The sequence below is a fragment of the Drosophila rhopaloa genome, unplaced genomic scaffold (genome assembly GCF_018152115.1).
Source record: "Drosophila rhopaloa isolate 14029-0021.01 unplaced genomic scaffold, ASM1815211v1 contig_69, whole genome shotgun sequence".
Lineage (NCBI taxonomy): Eukaryota > Metazoa > Arthropoda > Insecta > Diptera > Drosophilidae > Drosophila > Drosophila rhopaloa.
Genome location: NW_025335166.1, coordinates 837,524 through 858,406, shown reverse-complemented (window position 1 = coordinate 858,406; position 20,883 = coordinate 837,524). Strand labels below are relative to the sequence as shown.

General features: G+C 42.5%; 5 protein-coding genes across 6 annotated transcripts; 4 read left to right on the top strand and 1 right to left on the bottom strand.

Annotated features, from left to right (window-relative positions):
* The first annotated feature begins 268 nt into the window (after nucleotides 1-268).
* LOC108041243 (WD repeat and HMG-box DNA-binding protein 1) lies at nucleotides 269-3,130 on the top strand. Its single transcript, XM_017119110.2, has one exon. The coding sequence runs from the start codon at nucleotides 381-383 to the stop codon at nucleotides 3,060-3,062; it is 2,682 nt and encodes an 893-aa protein (XP_016974599.2). The 5' UTR covers nucleotides 269-380; the 3' UTR covers nucleotides 3,063-3,130.
* Nucleotides 3,131-3,815: 685 nt separating this feature from the next.
* On the top strand, nucleotides 3,816-13,203 carry LOC108041247. Of its 2 annotated transcripts, none has more exons than XM_044461763.1 (10): nucleotides 3,816-3,956; nucleotides 4,469-4,726; nucleotides 4,785-4,960; nucleotides 7,303-7,504; nucleotides 7,561-7,765; nucleotides 8,147-10,017; nucleotides 10,077-10,182; nucleotides 10,371-10,647; nucleotides 11,412-11,655; nucleotides 11,816-13,203. In XM_044461763.1, the coding sequence occupies exons 2-10, from the start codon at nucleotides 4,546-4,548 to the stop codon at nucleotides 12,532-12,534; spliced, it is 3,981 nt and encodes a 1,326-aa protein (XP_044317698.1). In that variant the 5' UTR covers nucleotides 3,816-3,956; nucleotides 4,469-4,545; the 3' UTR covers nucleotides 12,535-13,203. The 2 variants fall into 2 exon arrangements, with proteins under 2 accessions (XP_044317698.1, XP_044317699.1); XM_044461764.1 differs by lacking the exon at nucleotides 3,816-3,956 and adding an exon at nucleotides 4,315-4,371.
* A 1,378-nt stretch (nucleotides 13,204-14,581) lies between these two features.
* LOC108041242 lies at nucleotides 14,582-15,913 on the top strand. The gene has a single exon (XM_017119109.2). The coding sequence runs from the start codon at nucleotides 14,758-14,760 to the stop codon at nucleotides 15,772-15,774; it is 1,017 nt and encodes a 338-aa protein (XP_016974598.2). The 5' UTR covers nucleotides 14,582-14,757; the 3' UTR covers nucleotides 15,775-15,913.
* Nucleotides 15,914-17,267: 1,354 nt separating this feature from the next.
* Nucleotides 17,268-18,756, top strand: LOC108043868 (sulfotransferase family cytosolic 1B member 1). Its single transcript, XM_017122683.2, has 5 exons — nucleotides 17,268-17,555; nucleotides 17,610-17,844; nucleotides 17,898-18,102; nucleotides 18,166-18,292; nucleotides 18,347-18,756. Exons 1-5 carry the CDS (start codon nucleotides 17,471-17,473, stop codon nucleotides 18,733-18,735), a joined length of 1,041 nt encoding a protein of 346 aa, XP_016978172.2. The 5' UTR covers nucleotides 17,268-17,470; the 3' UTR covers nucleotides 18,736-18,756.
* Nucleotides 18,738-20,331, bottom strand: LOC108043867 (probable phenylalanine--tRNA ligase, mitochondrial). The gene is made up of 2 exons (XM_017122682.2): nucleotides 19,032-20,331; nucleotides 18,738-18,970 (listed from the first exon to the last, which is right to left on the bottom strand). The coding sequence occupies exons 1-2, from the start codon at nucleotides 20,223-20,225 to the stop codon at nucleotides 18,803-18,805; spliced, it is 1,362 nt and encodes a 453-aa protein (XP_016978171.1). The 5' UTR covers nucleotides 20,226-20,331; the 3' UTR covers nucleotides 18,738-18,802.
* Between the last annotated feature and the right edge of the window lie 552 nt (nucleotides 20,332-20,883).

Genomic DNA, 20,883 nt, shown 5'->3' with positions numbered 1-20,883 from the left:
AATCGTTTTGAAAAGTGCACCAAATGTCAAAAGTCTAGTAAAACGAATCATCGATATATAACAGTATTTTTCTGGTAGATATAATAGAGTGTTCGGGCCAAATCAGTCTTATAAACATTTATTTCTCATTATTTTCTCTCATGGTACATTCCTTCGGGAGCCCCTGTGTAAGATAATGTGCGTTGGGCACAATTTGAAAATATGTGAAACAGGAATTGGTCTATTAAACAAATATTCGCCACAACTCTTCTTTCAGTATTGAAAGCGAACGAAACCAAAACAACAGGAGCGCGTCGTTAGACAACACTACTCGTCAGTGTTTTGGCGCCAAAAGCGACAAAGATAAATGCCACGGAATATTTGTATTTAAAATTAAAGACATGAGTTTCTCGCGCAGCGCCCTACGGTATGCGCACACCAATGGCTACACAGGGCTTCTCTACACTCCTCGCGGCGAGTTTATCATTACGTGTGGCACAGATGGAGACATTCGGCACTGGACTTGCATCAGTGACGATGATCCACGCTCCACTTGCTTGGGCGAATTCGTCATGTGCATGGCCCACACGGGAACCCGGCTGCTGGCCTCCACGGATCGCAACACTGTGCACGCCTACACCTTTCCCGAGATGGACAGCGATGGCATACTCATGCGGTTCACGGCTCCTGCAACGTGCCTCAAGGTTGCCGGGGGCTACACGGCTGCCGGGAGCGAGGATACCACCATTAAGGTGCTCAAAGGAGAGGCAGCTGGCAATGAAATTATTCTGGAGGGGCATTCGGGACCGGTTTTGGCGCTGGATATGGCCGTGGAGAGAAGACTGCTTGTTTCCGTGGCAGGAGACGGTCAACTGAAGATTTGGAACTTCGAGGAGGGTAAGGAACTAAAAAGCATCGGTGGTCTGCCAAAAGTTAACAGTTTCGAGAATGCAAGTCTTTATGGCACACCCCATTTCGAACCACATAGCGGTGAATTCCTGGCGTATGCTTTGGACAACGAGATTGTGGTTCTAAACACGGCCAACTGGGAGGTGGCCTTCAAGCTGCGCGATAACTCGGTGTCCAGCAACTACAGCTGCTGCCAGTTCTCGCCTAACGGTGAACACCTGGCCGCGGGAACAACCAAGGGCGAGGTGAGCATTTTCGATGTCAAGAAGCGAAAGGCTGTGCCAGTGGAGATGCCGCCCAATGACTGCAATTCCATAACGTGCCTGGCCTGGAATCGTTCTGGAGAGGAGGAGGTGGCCTTCTGCGATGCCACTGGGCAGCTGGGCACCGTGTTCCTCAGCGATGCAGCCGACTCAGGCGGTGCGGAGGCATTGGAGGATCACCAGGCCGAGCTGTTGGGCAATGACTTCGAGTTTGTCGGTGATGATGACTTGGAAGGCGCAGCCAATGACGGCGATGGTGTTAGTCTGGAGCAGCTGAAACGAAAGGTTATGAACTTTGCTGATCCCGTGGAAAACGATGAGACCTCAAACCAATCCCTGGCCAGCAGCAGCCGAAGTGCTCCAGCTCCGGCTGCCCACCAAATCAAGCTTTTTAAGCAGCAGATGGCCTTCCAGCCAAGCGCCACGCCCAGTGATCTGGACCACCGCTATATGGCTTGGAATGATGTGGGCATTGTTACTGCCCATGTAGAACCCTCTGGCGATGGCGCTATCGACGTGGAGTTCCACGATGCCAGCATCCATCACGCCCTGCATATCAGCAACTACAATCAGCACAATTTAGCCAGTGTGAGTAGTGGAGCTTTGGCCCTGGCCTCCAACGAATCCAGCAAGCTGGTGGTGATTGCTTTGGCCGCAGCCGGAAACAAGGAGTGGTCACTCAGCCTGCCGGACTGCGAGACTGTGGACGCCCTAGTCGCCACCAGTCATTTAGTGGCCGTGGCGACCAGCTCTAGTTTCCTGCGTATCTTCAGCGTGATGGGCACACAGCGGGAAGTGCTAACCATTCCGGGACCTGTGGTGGCTCTTTCCGGGAACGAGCACAGCCTGATGGTAATTTATCACAGTTCTGCGCCTAGCCAGACGCAGCAGCATCTTTCCGCCATGCTGGTCAACACAAATGGCCTGAGTTTGCGCCTTGAGCATCTGCCAGTGCCGTTGACCCCGGGAAGACAGCTCGCCTGGCTGGGCTATAGCGACACCGGATCACCGAGCATCGCCGACAACATGGGTCTCCTGCAGTTGTACCGTCGAAGCAGCAACGCCTGGTTCCCCATTTGTGACACCATGAAACAGAGCACCAGTGTGTCGAACAACTACTTTGTGGTGGCCGTTTCTGAGCGCCGTCAGATAGTCCAAGCGGTGTTGTGCCGTGGCTCCTCCTATCCCATGACCAATCCAAGGCCCATGCTTCAGGAGCTGCGCATGCAGATCCCGCTCTGCGACATCGACGTGGAAAAGTCCGAGCTGGAGGATGCCCTGCTTCGTTCGAGTCTAATGCAGGTGGAGGGTGCAGAGAAGATGCAGAGGGAGACGGCCATCAAGTTGTTTGCCTTAGCGTGCAGCAGCGAGTGCGAGACGCGGGCTAGGGAGCTAATAGAATCGATTGCCTGCACCGATCTGCTCCAACTGGCGGTAAAATATGCTACAAAGCGCGGACGCATTCACTTATCCGATCGCCTATGCGAGTTGCTGCCGCAATTGGAGGCTGTACAAGAGGCTCGGAAGCAACAGACTATGTTGGGAGCCAGTGGCATTGCTGCTACCATTGTCCTGCCCATGACTCCCACATCTGGCTCGCAGTCGGGTCCTAAGCCTAAGGCCATCGAGTTGAGCTCGACCAAGCGGGGCTCCTTGAAGAGATTAGTTAACTCACCAAATATGTTTAAATCAGCTTCGGTGGCATCTCGTCCGTCTACTCCGGATATTTTACAATCTCCCCTGGATACCCAGGAGAATATATTCGGCGAATCCGAGTCCGAGGTTCCCATGGGAAAAACGCCGGAACACAGGACTCTTTTGAATTCGGTCAATCCGTTCGCCATGAAGCGCAAACTGGGTGATACTGGAGTTATTTTTGGATCCGAGAAGCTCAAGTTGGCCAAGAAATAGTTTATTTGTAGATTGTTAAGTAGGTTTAAGGCTTATATTCTAAATAAAAGAAAAAATCTTGTCCCTTATACAGCATTAAGTTACTCAAAAATTCTTTCATTCTAGCCATTTTATGACTTTCTTTTCCAGAAATAATCCGTTTTAATACCCGTTACTCGTAGAGTAAATTCAAAAAAAGTTTTTGATGGTCAAACCATCTTTTGAAATTTGTAATTTAGATTTCATTTTGCTCTGCTGTTAAATTTAAATACCTAATTTAAAAAATTCATTCAAATTAAAACACCTACATATAAGGCTGGAAAGACGACCATCCGTTAAATTACCTATTTAATAACGACAGAGTGGCTTTAGTATTATTATCCCTTAAACTAGCGGTTATGTGAATTTAAAAATTTGCATTTTTGGTTTTAACTTATCTTTCCACAGACAATTATGTGTATTACAAACAAGTTTACCTAGAGCAGAAAAACTTTTTATGTATACAACAATTTACAACAAATATTAAAGTAATATAAAAACAAAAATCCTCTTTGTTTTTGCTTTAAAATTGAATTCAAATGTTATGCTTTCACTAAGCTTTTACTTGGAATTCTTAAATGCAAAAGTGTGACCGCACTTGTGCCTTATAAAATACCAAAGTTGCGGTTTGCCACGATCAATCGATTCGATGACAACATTCAATCGTAACGAACTCCAAATTCGGGACTTTCCACGAAAATCAAGTCAGTCATGCTTTCGTTTTAGTTTTATTTTATTAAAAGTGTTACACCATAAAATTTCAATACAAACATACACTCGCACACAAAATAAAAAAAAAACATAAGGTCAGGTCATAATTGATAGGCGCCACAGCCAAAAAAAACACTAAGTAATAAATAAAATTCGCAGTGATAAGTAAGTATGGCGGCAGTGAATGTTTATCAAGTTCCCTTTGTTTACCCAATTCTAGAACAGAAAGGGAAGCTTGTGGAATCCATGGTAGATCTAGTTCCGGTGAACTGGTCCCCGTTATTTAGAAAGGCTTTCTGCTGCACTCAAGAAGGTTTTAATTCTCGAGAGGTGTTTTTCAAAAATTACCTAAACTTCAACTCGATAGATGATCAGGCTAAAGTTGTTTATTAATTTTAGTCATTAAAAATTTCCTCAGGGTATTATTCAAAATAACCCGACTCCCCTCTGTACGCCTCTGCAAGCACATATGTACATATAAAAGACGCTGGCGCATCGTCTGTTTATTCGTTGGCTAAACGTCGCGTCGTGCACTTCGATCGTCAGCCGCTCTGATATTTTATATATTATATTGATATATGTACATAAGTCCCGTCTGTGTGTGTCTGGTTGAGCTTTGTGTTCGCGTTAAATATCTAAACTGCGATCGTATTATAAAAAATCAGTTAAATCAACAGATAGCAATCCTACCCTTTGTGTGAGTGAGTGCATAAAATAGACAACAAAAGATCAAGAAAAAAAACAAGCATCCAAAATGACGAAGAATAAAAATCAAAAAAAAAAGGCGACCGCTGCGAAAAAAAATAACAATAACAATGGGGCCGATACTGCGATCGATTTGCTAACACCTCCGGCAACGCCGCCGGCCAACAGCGGTGTCAAAGCCCCTGGCACCTACGCCAATGGGACTCCACGGAAACCGCCCGTGCCATGGGGTAAATTATATTATATATTTGCCATTTCATCACATCTGACCGATTTACCTGGCCACAGAGCGCGAGTTTATTGGAACGTTTCTCCTGGAGATGGCCGGGCGCCAGGTGATCAGCGCTCAGACCGAGTGGTATGTGGACAAGATCAAGATGCGCCATATGTTCGAAGCCCACCTCGGATGTCTGCACAATAGCAGCGAGGTGCGGCTGAAGCTCTCCATCCAAGGAGCCTGGAATGTGAGTACCGAAAATTATACTATATTATCATGTTATTTATTTCCTTTGTCTATATATAGTTGTCTTTGTTAGTATAAACAAATTAAAATCCTTTTTTTACTATTTGTTATACCTTCGCAGCAGGGCTTTATAATTTTGGTCAGAAGTTTGTAATGCAGTAAAATTTGCATTTTCGACCCTAGAAAGTATATATGTATGTATATTTTGATTCATGATAACTAGTATGTTTCTGAACCGTATACGGCCTCAGTATATTAAATTTTTAAATATTAAATTTTAGCAATTAAGTTTGAATCGCAGCAATGGGATATAGACGTTTCAAATTGGCTTCCGTCCTCGTTTTAATGTTAGTTCCCTTTTGAGTTACGCATAACAATTTTAAATTTACAGTACGAGTTTTATTTTTTATAGAATACTCATTTTTATGTTAGTTATATTTTGTTTAAAAAACATTAACATTTAAATTATTAATTCCAATATTGTTTTGGTGAATTTTTAAAATAAGCTCATGGTATAAACATTCCTTCAATGTTCCCAGAGTAATCAAGAAATATAGAATACTAACACTCATACCGATTCGCTAGCCCACCCGCGATAAGAGTGTGTTTTGCATCATTTCCCTTGTTTTGCGCCAAACATTCGCTTTGTATTATCAACACAAGTCACTACCACTGCCATATTCGATCAACGATGTGTCTAAATCATTTGCTAGCAAGTCGTCTAATAACTCGCTCAAGCATATGAGTCATTCAACAGCGCGATTGCCCCACCTGATTCATCTTTCGCTGTGTTAATTTTGGGGATGCCCTTTTACTTTTATATAAATTGGATAAACATTTTTGATTGCACGGAGTCTTCAAAAATCTTCTCTGAAGGTAATTGTGCGATTAGACTTTAGATTAGACTTTTTTTTTTAGCCTTTTTCTGATTAACTGCATGCTACTCAAGTGGGTGCACACATGTTTTAAGCTTGTTTAGGGGAGTCCCAGGTGGTAGTGTTTTAGGTTTATCGGTCGCCATCTATACTGCTTATAACCTACTGGTTGTTACGTAAAAAAACATGTTAGTCATGAAATTATTGTACATTTAGAATCTGGGTACACATCGCTTTGGATAGTATAAATAAAAGTGTTATTTGTAATTTGATAACATAAACAACCCTATGAATGCATTTTTTGTAAACGGCATAAAACTGCATAATTTGTTGCCTAAAGACGTTCATGTTGAATTACTTGAATGATAACAATATTGACAACCTTTATAAAAGGTATAATCGTCTTTGTTTTAATTTAGTTCTTTAGGAGTCAAATAGCATATTGGCATAGACAGATGTATAAATATATATTTATACCCTTGCAGAGGGTATTATAATTTTGGTCAAAAGTGTGCAACGCAGTGAAGGAGACATATCCGACTGCGTCCGACATCTATAAAGTATATATAAAATATATATATTCTTGATCAGGATCGCGGCCTGAGTTGATATAAGCATGTCCGTCTGTCCGCCTGTCCGTCGGTATGCTTGGACGCAGTATATAAGTCGGAACGGCCGGAAATGCCATAACTTTGGTCTTTGTAAGGTTAGGAAGTTGGGATTTTCTATGGGTTTTATATTTGGCCAATTTATCCGACTTACAAAATGTCATAAGGATCGGCCGGCTATATTCTATAGCTGCCATATAACTGAACGATTGAAAATGCCATAACTTTAGACGGCCGATACTTATGAAATTTGGTAGGTCGGATTGATTGGCCAAAAATAAAACCCATAGAAAGTACCAACTTCCTACCTTTACAAAGTTATGGCATTTCCGATCAATCAGTTGTATGCCACCAATGGGATATAGTCGGCCGATCTCGGCCGTTCCGACTTATATACTTTGTGCAAAGTAAAGCAGGGTGTTAGCAAAGTTTCAATTCGATATCTTTAAAACTGAGAGACTAGTTTGCGTAGAAACAGACAGACGGACATGCTTATATCAACTCAGGAGGCGATCCTGATCAAGAATATATATACTTTATAGGGTCGGAGGTGTCTCCTTCACTGCGTTGCACACTTTTGACCAAAATTATAATACCTCTGCAAGGGTATAAAAATATTGCTTATATATTAAGATTATAACGACTGAATTAAGTGATTCCCCGTTTTCTTTGTTACGAAAAACAATGCCCTTATTATAGTATAGGCTGTAGTAGTCTTAACACATTGCAGATTGTAGACGATCAGATATCCGAGGAAGACGTGCGATAAGAAGACATTCAATAACAGAGCTGGGTGGTTTATGTAAACAATAACAAGTGGAATTAAATGCTTTGTCTCGTTTCTAACCCGATCTGAACAGATTGGATCTTTGCTGCATAGGACAAATTTTCTGATCAACACTCCGCGTGGAAATAATAACTATCGCATTAAGAGCTTCGCCTTAATGGATTTTCGCAAGGAGAAGTTCAATTTGCTCGATGAACAGCACCGTATGCGAGATGCCGCTTCCCCGTCCAATATTCCCGGAACTCCTGCGGAGAACAACAAACCCATTGCTGAAGGTAGTATATGCATATTTTGACAAATCTTTCAAACTGCATGAGAGTTATGTTTGCAGAATACAAACTCGATGCGAAGGCTACGGCCACGCTTCTGAAATACCAAAAGACGAATGCGCAGAAAATGGAAATTGATTTCGAGCTTAACTCTCTGGGTTGCTATATCTGCCAAGAGAACTTTGATACAATTGAGAAGTATGAGGAGCATGTGGAGGACCATGGCGATGAGTCTGATTTTAAGTCCCTCAAAAAGATGCAAAAGTTGTAAGTTTAGATAAGGACACTTTACATGTATATGCAAACAAAATAATATGATATCTTTACGTTTGAAAATGGTAAATTTATTATTCTATAAATAATACGATATATTCTTATATCGCTGGACCATTTATCTTTTGATTGACGATGTTTTGGTGATTATAGAAAAAACTGTTATAAATATAAAAACAGTTTCTTTTTTAAATTTTCCACTTCTCAATTTGCTATACTTATGAATAAAATAAAACTTTTGTATGTATCAATAATATAATTTTAAAATGACTTCGCTGTATTCGAAAACCTAAATATTTATGTGAAAAATTCCAAACTGATGACCATTTTAAATGATTCAGTTAAAATAACATTGCGATGTTGTCTTTTGCGCAGTTCCTCGCCTATGGTGACCCTCTGTTATCAAACCTGCGTGGACAGTCACTACTTTGGATTTACCTTAAAGACCGACCACAAGGATTTGGTGGTGGACAAGTTCATAATAGTGCAGTCGCGTCAGTTCTACTACGTATACAATGCGCGTATGCCGCTAAAGGTGCCGACGAGCGGAGAACTCGTCTTCTTTGTGGACTCGCACGTCTTTATGATCCTCCGGGAGCAGCCTATTGTGATCGGGTTCACCAGCCAGGGACAAAGCTATGTGGAGCAGCACCACTTTATGCGAACGGAGGCGCTGCCCAAGGCCAGCTTCAACATCAATCCGTACCGGCTGTCCAACCACGAGACCTTTAAGAGTCAAGGTCTTCCGCCAGCCACTCCGCCCACACAGGTGGTGAGTGCCCTTAAGCACGAGGATGCCCAGGTTCGGCTGGCGGACTTGGACAAGCACTATCGCAACTACTGTGAGAGAGGCAGGGAGATCACCCAGGAGAACTTAAGCGGGGCACTGCGCACCCTGCTCCAGGTGGAGGACATAGAACGGCTGCAGCACTATTTGGCCCTTAAGCAGTCCAAAATGGAGCTGCACCAGTTCGGACGCGAACTCTCGGTGAAGATGAAGCTGGGCGTCACCAATATGAGCGTGGAGGATGTACTTTCTCCTTACGACGATGTGCTGATCATTAACGAACGGGGAAATCCGGATTCGGGTGTACGGCGTCTGCTTGAAAACACCAACCAGGTGCTGGAACTGGCCCTCAAGGATTTCGACTCCATCGTGCAGTGGGCTCGCGAGGTGGACGGTAAATTCGGATCGCTGGACAAGCAGCCACGCGTCTATTTTGCCCGCGTCCTTGGTGTCTCCACCCAAAGAGTGAACATCACATGTGAACGACAGCTGCCGGATAATACCACCTATACCCTCATCTTTCGACCGCTTCGGGCAGTGATGCGTTACCAGTATCGGGCACTTCAGCAGCTCGATCTCACCAGGGCCTCCGATGTGCAGAGGATCCTTTTTCCCGGTGAAATTCCCCGCGAGCCGGTTGCCCATGGCATCTTGGAACTGAACAATCGGCGAATATCCAGCAATCCGGAGCAGATGCAGGCGGTGCAGCAGATAGCACTGAGCAAGAAGCTACCAGCACCCTATATCGTGATTGGACCACCGGGAACGGGCAAGACGGCGACCATTTGCGAGGCCATTTACCAGTTGTATGTGCGCCGACCGGAAACGCACATCCTGGTGCTGTCTGGTTCGAACACGGCCTGCGACGAAGTGGCACTGCGATTGCTCCGGGCCATCGCAAAGGCTCCGGAGAGCCAGCCGCGACCACTCACCCGTGTCTTTTCCGCAAGCTGCGACCGTCGCATCGACAACATCGACGATTTGCTGCTGGAGTACTCCAATATGTACGGCGTACACTTTTATCCAGCCGTTCAGGCGGTGCACCAGTATCGTATTGTGGTCTGCACCTTAAGTTTGGCCGGAAAGCTATCTACTGGGGGATTCGCCAAAGGAGATGTCTTTTCGCATGTTTTCGTAGACGAGGCGGCCGCTTCCACGGAGGCGGAGGCTTTGATGGGCATAACCTGCACCATATCGCCGACGTCTAATTTAATCTTGTCCGGGGATCATAAGCAACTGGGACCGGTGCTGCAGTCGCAGCGCGCCAACGAATGGGGTCTGGGATTGTCACTTTTTGAAAGACTTCTGCAGAGGAAGTGTTACCAGTTGGACGAAGACGGTAGCTACAATATGGCCGTGCAGTCGCGACTCATACGCAACTATCGGTCTCACCCGGAGATCGTTTCACTGTACAGTGATCTCTACTACGGCGGAACACTAAAGGCTCATGCTCCCATGGGTGAGTAGCTTCCTTAACCATATTTCCAGGATTATACATTTATGACTTTCGTATTTCAGAAAGTGTTTGCCGTTTTCAAAACTGGTTTCACACGCCAAATTCTGATTTTCCCATTTTGTTCCATTCGGTCTTTGGGACTGTAATGAACACCAAGAGCTCTGTAAGGTAAGTTGAAAACTATTTCCCATGCCTTTTTTCACAAATAAAAATTAATTTTAAACATTTTCGGAAATAGTCAAATTCAGGCAGTATAAAAAAAATATCAAATTTTTGTATGGATGCACTATGATATTACTTTTATAAAAACAGAATATTTTTGATGATTTAGACATTTACTTCTTCTTATTTAACAGTCTGTGCAACAATAAGGAGATCGACGCTGTAATGGACTACATCAAAGACCTTATGTATTTCGGCCTCAATGGTGAGAAGGTGTTGCAGACGGATATCGGGATCATTTCGCCGTACAAGAACCAGTATCAACGCATCCAGGAGCAGCTGAACATGCGCAAATGGTCGCAGATAGATTGTGGATCTGTTGAGCTATTTCAGGGCAAAGAGAAGCAGGTGATAATCGTGTCCTTCGTGCGCTCCTTTACTCCAAAGCTGGGCTTCTTGAACAATGAACGGGTAAGTTGTGAAAAATAGTTATAGCAAAAATGGATGGGGGAATACAAATTATTTAAATTATTCTTTCCCAAGACTAATAGAATTAGATTTATAGTCATTTTGAACGATTTCAAATCGGATGTAACTGGCAAAAAACGATCGGAAAATTAAAAAATTGCATAGCCTCTACGTTTTTAACTCTTACATAAGAAAATAAATTTTTAAATAAATTTGTATATGATGACGGTAAATTTATATGAAATACTTCGAAAATGTGTTTTTAACGTACAATAATTTGTATCTGGTTTGATATAGAAGCATACAAAAAATTAATTTAAAATTGAATAATCCATTACATTTATAGCCTGGCAATATTAACTTCGGTTAAATAAAGTTAGCTTGATTTTGTATTATTGTTTTATTATTGGATTCAACAATTCCTAAAGTTTCTTAGAAAATCAGATTTTTTTTTTTTTTTTTTTTTTTTTTTTTTTTTTAAAAAAAAAAAAAAAAAAAAAAAAAATTTTTATTTTTTTTTTTTTTTTGGGGGTTTTTTTCCCCCCCCTTTTTATTTTTTTTTTTTCTTTCTTCTTTTATGGGGGTCAAAAGGGTGGGGGTTCGAGTGTAACATGAATTTTAATAATTCAGAAAATAAATTTTTAATTTTCTTTTCAATTTGGTACTTGCTTTACTTACTTTTTTCTGACATTCAGTAAATTGGGGACACTTTTGAGAGCTCTGGACATAGAGAAACATATTGCTTTAATGACATTTTTCTCATTTAGCGCTTGAATGTACTACTTTCCCGTCCGAAGTCCCTGCTTATTCTGATTGGTAATCCGCGAACTCTTAGCCAGAACAACGACTTCCGGCGGATAATCGAGATGTGTCGTGACCGCAAAACGCTGGTTGGAGTTCCGTACTATCAAGAAGATGACAAACAGAACAAACAGAAGGGGCAGAAGACCGCCCAAGATGAAACTGCTGTAGACCAGCCGGCACCCGGTTTGGGCCAGCCCCTAAAACGAAGTAAAAACCTTTATAAATTCAAGTGTCGCCAGAGAAACATAAATCGTGAATCCAGTATTTTATGATACATTTTCTTTCCCAATTCTCTGATTACTTGGTTCTCTGGCGCTGTTAGCCTAATATTATTTATAACTTATAACCCAAATCTGTTTCCATTCAGCTTCCAACTCCAAGAATCCAGCTCAGGCGGTTAAGCTGTTTTACAACAAAGAGGACCTGCTCAAATTGGGAAAAGAGTACAAGGCCCATAAATCTGAGCTAGACAAGATCTTTGACGAGTTGCCGAAGGTTCCACGCTATGTGGACAAGAATTCCGACTCGGTTAAATTGATTGATAATCAACTAAAGGATTTGAAATTGGAAAACAACAAAGATACAGTTAAGCCTACGCTTGCTTCTCGTCCAGCTGTTCCACCTTTGACTGTAACTCCAAGAGCTTCTGTCATGGCAGCAACTCCAAAACCAGCTCCACGGTCTTTGGAAAGCCCGATCCCTATGTCTTACGGAAATCCGGTATCAAAGCGTCCGGAACCCAAGGCCTCAGAACCTCTCCCCATACGGACATTTAGTCGTGGGCAATTCTATATCAATGGAGTGCCTTGCGGTATTGAAGTGCCTCAAAATCCCAGCGCACCGCCATTGTCACCGCCCACAACAACCAGATCTTCGACTTACCAACACATTCCCAGCGGTAATTTGCGGTTTAACAATATACGCCCCACGCCCGAAGAATACAATCGTCAGCCCCCGTTTAACGAGCAGCATCGTAGATCGACCTTTCGCGAGCCCCACGGAAACTGGAACAGTTTCGGGTGGCCGCCACGGAACCCTCCTACGCCCCCACCAAAGGAAAAGAAGTCAACATGCGTTATTTCGTAATTGTAGCTTCTGCGGAGGCTACCTCCAATCTATGGGGACGGTGCGGTCGCTTGGCGTAACAAGTGACCGTGTAGTCCTCTTTTTGACTTTGCTATTGGCATTTGTGCGATCTAAGATCGTCCATGCGCCAAGTAGCAAAACAACTTACCACATAGACCTGCACCTGATGTGCGCACTTCCGAAAATCAGGGCCAAAAGAATGGGGCCCCTTGAACACCAAGGTGGCCGTAATCTTTTGCCCTGCTTTTTCCCTCTGGATCGCATTAAATGCAAATTTAATTGATTTCAACAATGACATGGGCTCTCAAAGTGAACACTTTTTGGTTGCAAAGGGTCATGGTTTTTGATTTATAGTATGGACCCCATTCCATAATATAAATCGCAAATCTTGCACGCCATTCAATCTTTAAGTTTGATCTTGGGTGTTTTAAACTGCATAATTATTATATTTAGAGTACGTGGGATCGGTATTAAACTAGTCCTTCTGCCCACACAAAAATAAATATTCCGCACAATTGTAACCGTAACTGTTCCATATCTATAAATTGTAAAGGCTTGTCCAGTCTGGTTACTACAATGTATCAGGGATCATATAAATTGCAGAAAAAATGATTCCATGTAATTATGAAATGACATTTGATTTTAATAAACATTTCAAATTATAAGCTATGGTAATGTTTTATTTTTTTTAAGTGATTGTAGAATCAAACGATAAAATTCTTTACAATTCAGAAAATTTAATGAGCGGAACAACAACTTTTAAGTCACAAATTTCAAATCCTGCTGTTGGAAAAATGTTGACTTGCTTCGCGAAGTTTCTACTTGGTAGTGGAACATTTAGACGTCTAAAGCGCAACCTGGCTGTTGTTTTGGTTATTAGTAGAGATGGTTTACGTTTTCTGTTTTTTTTCGGAATGTGTAAACTGGTACGTTGAAAAGCTTCGCTCTACATTACAAAATGTATGGAGTAAATTTGTTTACATAAGGAAGTTTTTCTTTGTAATGTTGTGTACCGATAATGTATAAGTGTTTATTGATGTGTCAATGGATTTCATTATAGCAATGTCTGGAAATTTCAAATTTTTAAACCCTTGTTTTTAAACATTTACGACGCATAGAAATCGAAATCGTTTTATATAATTTCATATTTTTGAAATAACTGCAAGTTTGCTTCCTTTCTGATCATATTTTATAATATAGCTGAAGTTGACTGTTTTTTTGTTATTCCTTATGCTAAAAATTGTCTTCATGTCACTTTATTATTTCATTGGTTATTATTTCACTTCATTTTTGTGGTTTGGACTATTGTAAACGATTATATGTCCTATTCAAGAAGTTTACCTTTTCAAAGGTGTCTTCCTTGGTGGATGACAACAGTGCTGAAAATGGTGGTTTTGTTATAATTTACATTTGGTCCCTTCGGCTGACAACTGCACAAATACGATTAACATATTCAAACTCTTCTTAGATTTTTTATTTTGGACCGTTACAGTTCCAATTTGATCATGTTCACTTCCACGACCATTTAGCTTCGAAAAGTGAAAGGTAATGAAGTTTACCCACCGGCGGGAGAAGACGACGAGCCGGTTTCGATATTAACAGTCAGACGTAAGTTCTATTTTATCCTGGATCTTGGATGCTATTCCATGTTTTTATGACCAGTCGTTTGGATAATCAAATATAATATCTATTAGAATTCCTAATATATTTTAGAAATTCGGTGTGCTAATTTTGAATTTGGCCTCAACCTCAAAACAAGAATTTTGATTTTTTCGACTGTGTTTGGGACTCATTCATAGGAGGACGGAGTCTTACTACTTCGCTTCTGACTACTTTTTTTAAAACTATTTTTATACTTTTTAATCGAAGTTGTTAACCAACTTTTACTAAAGCCGTTGCTATGAGCTCTACTAGTAACTCCGTTAAAAATGTTGTTTTGGTTTATATATATTTATTTATATTTAATATATAATATATTTATTTATTGGTTTCATTTGTATTCGAATTCCAGTAGGCCGTTTAAACAATCCCAGTGTCAGAAGCTAACGACTCTTTTCTTTAGTACATACATTTTTCGTAATCCCTTCAACCAGTTGAAATAGTAAAATAAAACATAATAAACTTTGTAAAAATTATAGTGAATCCAACTATTTGAGATTCAAAAGATTCTGCTACATTCTGCGCCTTAAAGAATCTCTAAAGATACTGATACCTCTTTGAAAAATGCATTCCTCCGGCAGGAACAGTGGTCGGAGTACTGCAGCTGTGCCAACGCAATATGGTCGTGGTAACACCACCTCTGGAGTCACAGTGCGTTCCAAGTTAGCGGCACCTCTATCGACGCAGGCGGCGGGAACACGCAGACCTGTTCACGGCGGAGCGGGCGATGGAGGATCCGATGCGGCTTGGAAGCAGACGGGGCGTCGTCTGGCCAATATTAACCAACCTTCTCGACTGGTCCAGCCCACCATAGCCTCCTCGCTGAGGGCCAGCTCCAACAAGCAGACGGCAAAGCAGCAGTTTGAGCAAGCGGCCCAGGAGAAGGCCAAATCGGGAAGTCCCTCGCCAAAGGACACCGAAACGGAATTCAAAAAGGCACCCAAGAAGCGGGTGATGACCCAAGCGGCCAAACAGGCGGCTCGGGCCCGTCTCTGGCCAAGCACCAGACCGGCGGGCGGAGGCTTCACCTCGAGTCTTCGCAAGGATAGGCTCCCAGGACCCGAGGAGCCCAGTCCCTTGGCGGATTGCGAGGCCATGGCGGAAAGGGCGGAGGCCAAAGATAGCAAGCCCCAGGAGCTGTTGGAAGCGGGCATCCAGACCAACGAGGCGGAGATCCTCGACCATACACTGGTTCTCGGCGAAGTCAAGATGGTAAGCCCCTCAGTAGAGCTGGTGGAGCAGATCGACCGGGAGCGGCGCGAACTTAAGGCGAGTGTGGATCGCCAGTCGACGCGCAGGTTTGCTGCCCACGAGCAAGAGGAGGAACTGCATCTGGACGAACTGAAAGAGTTTTACTTGCGGAACGCAGTGACCAAGCGCACGCCCAAAAAGCCGCCACCGATTCAGTACGCTTTCTACGACAACCAGTACCAGAACGTGTTCAAGTCCATGGACGCCTTCTTCACCCGAGTCCAGACTTCTGTGCCCAAGTCCGAGTCTGTGACCACCATCCAAGAGCGCATCAAGCGCAAGGAGCAGGAGCTGCTGAGCCTCTTTGATAACGTCGACCTGAACGACTAAATTCGAAACGGATAAAATCCCATAACATACCAGTGATGTTTCAAATTAATTGTGTAGTGTTGTAGAAGTAAAGGCTTTCTTTCAACTTAAGAAACTGTGGAATCCCATTATAGAGCCGATAATAAAGTATAGAATATTATTATTTTTTTTTACCATTACTAAAAGTAAAGGTAAATCTTTTCAACGCTAAACAAATGACGTTGTAATCATCTTTTGAACAGTGTAATTAAGAAATCATTTAAAAACGCGGAGCATAAAACAGTGTAAAAAGCTGGTGAAATTTTCAGAAGCCGGTGAGAATTCAAAGATAGAAAATTCGCAAAGGGGTTTTTTAAAATTTGGTGGAATAAATAAACAATTTATTTTTGAATCAATAAACACAATTTTGATAAAAAAAAGAAAGTCACGTTTTAATAATTTTAAAATATAATATAAATCGGAAGTCACCAAAATGCTTTCAGAATTCAATCATTATCTTTCATTTAATCCAGACTGTTTATTGCTCCTTGTTGCTCCGGGTCCAGGACTTAAGAAGGAGACCGATATTAAACTTGAAATGTGGTCATAAAATTTAAAATATGAAAAATAAATGTGTATAAGAGTGATTCGCCCCGAAAGTTTTTATAAATCGTTATCGATATTTCGTCAGAAGCGTCATCTTTTGAGTTTTGGCGCACTTGCCAAAAATAATATATTTTCTTTTCTTTTTCGACTTTCACTACACCGTAAACTTTTGTCTGAAATTAAAATAAAAAAAATACGGTTTTGAAAGTTTTATATGTTAATAGCTTTTACACTGTGCGATATACAGATATATGACATTTATAGGGCGATTTCGATAAAACTCAAAATATATATTATAATACAATATTAATATATTGATCAAATAAATAAGACTCCATAAAAAAATTATTGGCCATTTTTGTAATCCAACTCCAAAAGAATTTGTCATTTAGCGGCTTTGGACAATTTGTAGTAGATAAAAAATGGGGGAAAGTTGACGGTCCCAGCTTACTGACCATTAAACTTATACTGACCATCCCAACTACAGAGTTTTTCCCTACATACATATGTATGTTTGAAATTGTTGTACATTTACGGACAATGTTATAATGTTGGTGACTTTAAGGCTTCATATAATTCAAGTTTGATTGGGTCAAGAATTGGTAAAATTATTCATTGATGAATTCAAAATCATCTATCCATTAGCATTCAAATGTTTAACAAATGGGGTGAATTCATAACTTTTTATTCATTATTAAAGATTGTTTATATTTCAGTCAAATTTAGCCCCTTGTAGAATTTTTTTGCATATGAAAATAAAAAATAATTAGGTTAACAAACATTAAAAAAATACAAAAAAAATACAACATTTTAGTTTAAAATCTAAAGACTGGAAACATTTTTTTCTAAAGACACCCCAAAATTCTATTTTCATGTCCCAGTAAAATCTGTCTTGGGTAAATACGCCAACTGGACACACCTATTTGAAAAAGACCGAGTCAGCGGGCTTGTCCAGCAAGTTCATAAAAGTGAAGCAACAAGTGCAGGGCCGAATTTAAATTGCAAAGCAGCAGCAGTGTGCTAAACTAGCCAGGCCAGCAGCTGGCACTTTCTCCGAGGCCAGAAAGCGGAGTCAAGAAGTTTTCCCAACCATCGTTTCAGCAGTCAACGTTGGCAACTGGTTGCGCGAGCAATGGAAAAATCGCCTCTAAAGTTTCCCCATGAAATTCGCGATGTGGAGGAGAGCACAAATGCGGAGCTATTGGAATACTTTAATGGTATGATATAGGGTTCAGTAATCCAATGTCACCTTTCACACTTTTTCTGTCAAGGTGAAAGAACTGGCTTTGTTCAGGTCGGATCGGAGGGATATTTCTTTCCTCATAAGTACAAAGAAGAGGCCGATAGGTATTACAACTTTGAGGCACGACCTGATGACATCTGGATAGCCACGGTGCCTAGATCGGGCACCACTTGGACACAAGAGCTCATTTGGCTGGTGGCCAATGGTTTGGATTTTGAGCAGGCCCAGCGGCGACCGCTCACCGAACGCTTTCCATTCTTCGAGTGAGTATTTGTGATGTTATTCGACCTAATGTAAAGAGTTCTTCTTTTTCCAGATTTCCCTTGTTTATGCATCCCAAGGTAAAGGAGGAGCTACAGAATGAGAATAGAGATTCAGGTGAAGCTGTGGACTTCATTGAGAAGATCTCCCGACCTGGCTACGAGACGCTGATGGAAATGCCCCGCTCCCAGCGACGATTTATCAAAACCCACTTTCCTTTTTCTCTACTCCCGCCCAGTGTCATGGAAAATAGGTGCAAGGTTCGTTACTTTACACCTTAGCTTGGGGTCTAGAGTTAAAACTATTAAATATATGTGTTGCAGGTCATCTATGTGGTTCGCGATCCCAAGGATGTAGCCGTTTCCTATTACCATTTAAACAGGCTCTTCCGGACTCAGGGTTACGTGGGAGACTTCGAGCGTTACTGGCGCTACTTTCAACGTGGATTGAGTAAGTGCTATTTTTATGTATGTAGTCAGCATCGTAGATAACCCTTCGTGGCAGATCCATGGCTGCCCTATTACAGCCATGTAAAAGAAGCAAAAGAGCATGCCCAGCTGTCCAACGTGCTCTTCCTGCGCTACGAGGACATGCTGGTGGATCTGCCCGGCACGGTTTACAGCATAGCCAACTTCCTAGAGTGCCCGCCGAAGCCCGAGGACCTGGATAGGCTACTTGATCATCTGAGTATCAAAAATTTTCGCGAGAACAAGTCTGTAAACATGAACGAGATGGCCTCCGTAGGCATCCTTAACAAAGGAGAGGCAGGATTCGTGCGCAGCGGAACCAAAACAGAGTGTCAGCCACAAAAGGAGTTTGTCGACAATCCCAAACTTTTGAAGAGCGCGAACGAATGGGTGGAAGAGAACGTTAAATGCTTAAAAACCATATAATATACCTAACTTTCTTGACTATCTTTACTGTTTTTTTGGTTTAAATTGAAACGGAACTAGACTATGACTAACGTATTTGCACTTTGAAACTATCCACACTGGCGCTGGCAATCTGCTTGTGGACTTCGTTGACCTCCGCTTGGGTTAGGGTGCGCTCCATGTGGCGGTAAACAATGCGGAAGCAGACACTCGATTTCCCCGTCTTCGGGTGTTTGAACTTGTCCACCAGGCTGATCTGCAATAGGGATATAAGACGCATGGTAAACTTAGAAGGGATCGGGAACACCATAACCCACCTGCTCCACCATATCACCGGCCACAGAGCGGACCAGATCGTAAAAGTCGTTGGGCGAGAAGCCGGCATCCACCTCCACGTCGTCGGGCAGCCAGAAGGATAAGTCGTTTGTGCACTGCGGATAGTGGGAGATGGGTTTGTACTTGGCCAGATTTTGCAGGTCCTTTTCGCTGAACTGGGAAAGAAAGCCACTATCGTTTGACCAGAAGAGCCGGATATCGGGTATGTCGAAAAGCACCATGGCCAGACGCTCTAGACCGACCCCGAAGGCATAACCAATCGACTGATGGACGCCAGATCTTTGCAGAATCTCGTGGCGCATGATACCGCAGCCCAGGACCTCCAGCCAGTTATCTTTAAAGTAGATCTCAAGTTCCCACGAAGGTTGGGTGAAGGGAAAATAGGTGTCCACCCATCGGTATTTGATCCGAGGACCAAACAAATCCTTCGTCAGGCCCACCAGCACGTGCTTCATCTCATGTTCCATCAGCTTAACGGCCTCTAGCGTGTGGCAGGGCTGTTTGGTTTGATCCATGAACTTGGAGGAAGGTAGGATGAGCTTGGGATCGGCCAGCGAACCGGACCAAGTCTCCTCAAACAACTCTAGACCGGGATTGCGCTCGAATAGCTTATCTTTGGTGACCAGCCGCACGGCGTCCGCCTGGTGAAACACCGGATAGTGGGTGCTGTCGATCTCGTCCCGCCGATACACCTCACCCACCACCAGGAAGTTGTCCAATCCCCCCGATATCAGTTCCACCTGATGAGCAGTGGTGTGGGCGCGCAGGAGATGCTGCTGGTTTATGTAGTAGCAGTCGGACTTCTGCCGACTCACATGGTCGGCGGGTATCAGCAGATTTTCAAAGTTTTGCTGCACAGTTACGACCGGATTAAGGTTGTCGTAGACGGAGAACATCGGATTGCCCCTTTGGTTACGATACGCTCCATAGAAGTAGTTAACGATGCGCTGTCGGATGATGGACAGCGGGTGGTCCATCTGCAGGTGCTTGTTGGCTCCTATATAGGAGAGGATCTTGGGCGTAACGTTTGTCCATCCATCGGTGGCGAACGTGCTCCCATTGACCTCCAGGTGGGGTTGGGCCGGTGGCGACTTCTCCGGCGCCGCGCTGCTGGCCAGCCATCGGGTGGACTTCACCAAGTGCCGAGTTCCTTGCACTCGAAGTGTCAACAGCATCTTAGAGTTGATTAAATACAATAAATTAGTGCATTTACTGCATTTTAAGTTTGCAAAGTTATTGCCCAATTTTCAATGTGACCAGAATGCAAATGCAAAATGTACAAGCCAGCTGGTGAAGAATTTGTGTTCCTAGTGTATATCGATACCTCTTATTCTTGAAGCTATCGATAAAATCTGTTTAAAATGTTTTTGCTTTTAACGAGTTTCGTTAAATGTAAAAAGTTATTATTTTTATTAGGACATCGTAGTTCTAAATGATTGTCCTTAGCGTCCAGCAATTTTAACACTTTTCGATGATACGATATTAAGAAATATGATTAGCTGATTCAAGAACATATCCATGATTTTGAGTTCAAATGCTATAGGAATATGTTTTGGTGATGCAATGAGACAGTATGCTGAGCTTCATCTTAAAACGCTACAATTTAATACAAAAAAAACAAAAAATTGAAATACGACGCACATGTGGACGAATGCAATGCACCTTCACTAAATGTAACGGCATCAAATTTGATGTTTTTAAGCTATTTGGATAAAACTTTCCTACAAGTCTTCTTTCTATTGCAGTGATGTGATGCTGATCAAGAAGGGTCGGCGATGTCTCACTTACTGCGTAACAAACTTTTGACTGCAATTACATTACCCTCTCCAAGGC

What these genes read in the sequence shown, in the direction of transcription:
- LOC108041243 (XM_017119110.2), top strand. Translation starts at nt 381, where the DNA reads ATGAGTTTCTCGCGCAGCGCCCTACGGTATGCGCACACCAATGGCTAC.
- LOC108041247 (XM_044461763.1), top strand. Translation starts at nt 4,546, where the DNA reads ATGACGAAGAATAAAAATCAAAAAAAAAAGGCGACCGCTGCGAAAAAA. An exon ending in CCATCCAAGGAGCCTGGAAT is followed by an intron (nt 4,961 to 7,302) that starts GTGAGTACCGAA and finishes CGATCTGAACAG; the next exon opens with ATTGGATCTTTGCTGCATAG. An exon ending in AAAGGCTCATGCTCCCATGG is followed by an intron (nt 10,018 to 10,076) that starts GTGAGTAGCTTC and finishes TTCGTATTTCAG; the next exon opens with AAAGTGTTTGCCGTTTTCAA.
- LOC108041242 (XM_017119109.2), top strand. Translation starts at nt 14,758, where the DNA reads ATGCATTCCTCCGGCAGGAACAGTGGTCGGAGTACTGCAGCTGTGCCA.
- LOC108043868 (XM_017122683.2), top strand. Translation starts at nt 17,471, where the DNA reads ATGGAAAAATCGCCTCTAAAGTTTCCCCATGAAATTCGCGATGTGGAG. An exon ending in TCATGGAAAATAGGTGCAAG is followed by an intron (nt 18,103 to 18,165) that starts GTTCGTTACTTT and finishes TATGTGTTGCAG; the next exon opens with GTCATCTATGTGGTTCGCGA. An exon ending in CTACTTTCAACGTGGATTGA is followed by an intron (nt 18,293 to 18,346) that starts GTAAGTGCTATT and finishes CCTTCGTGGCAG; the next exon opens with ATCCATGGCTGCCCTATTAC.
- LOC108043867 (XM_017122682.2), bottom strand. Translation starts at nt 20,225, where the DNA reads ATGCTGTTGACACTTCGAGTGCAAGGAACTCGGCACTTGGTGAAGTCC. An exon ending in CCGGTGATATGGTGGAGCAG is followed by an intron (nt 18,971 to 19,031) that starts GTGGGTTATGGT and finishes TCCCTATTGCAG; the next exon opens with ATCAGCCTGGTGGACAAGTT.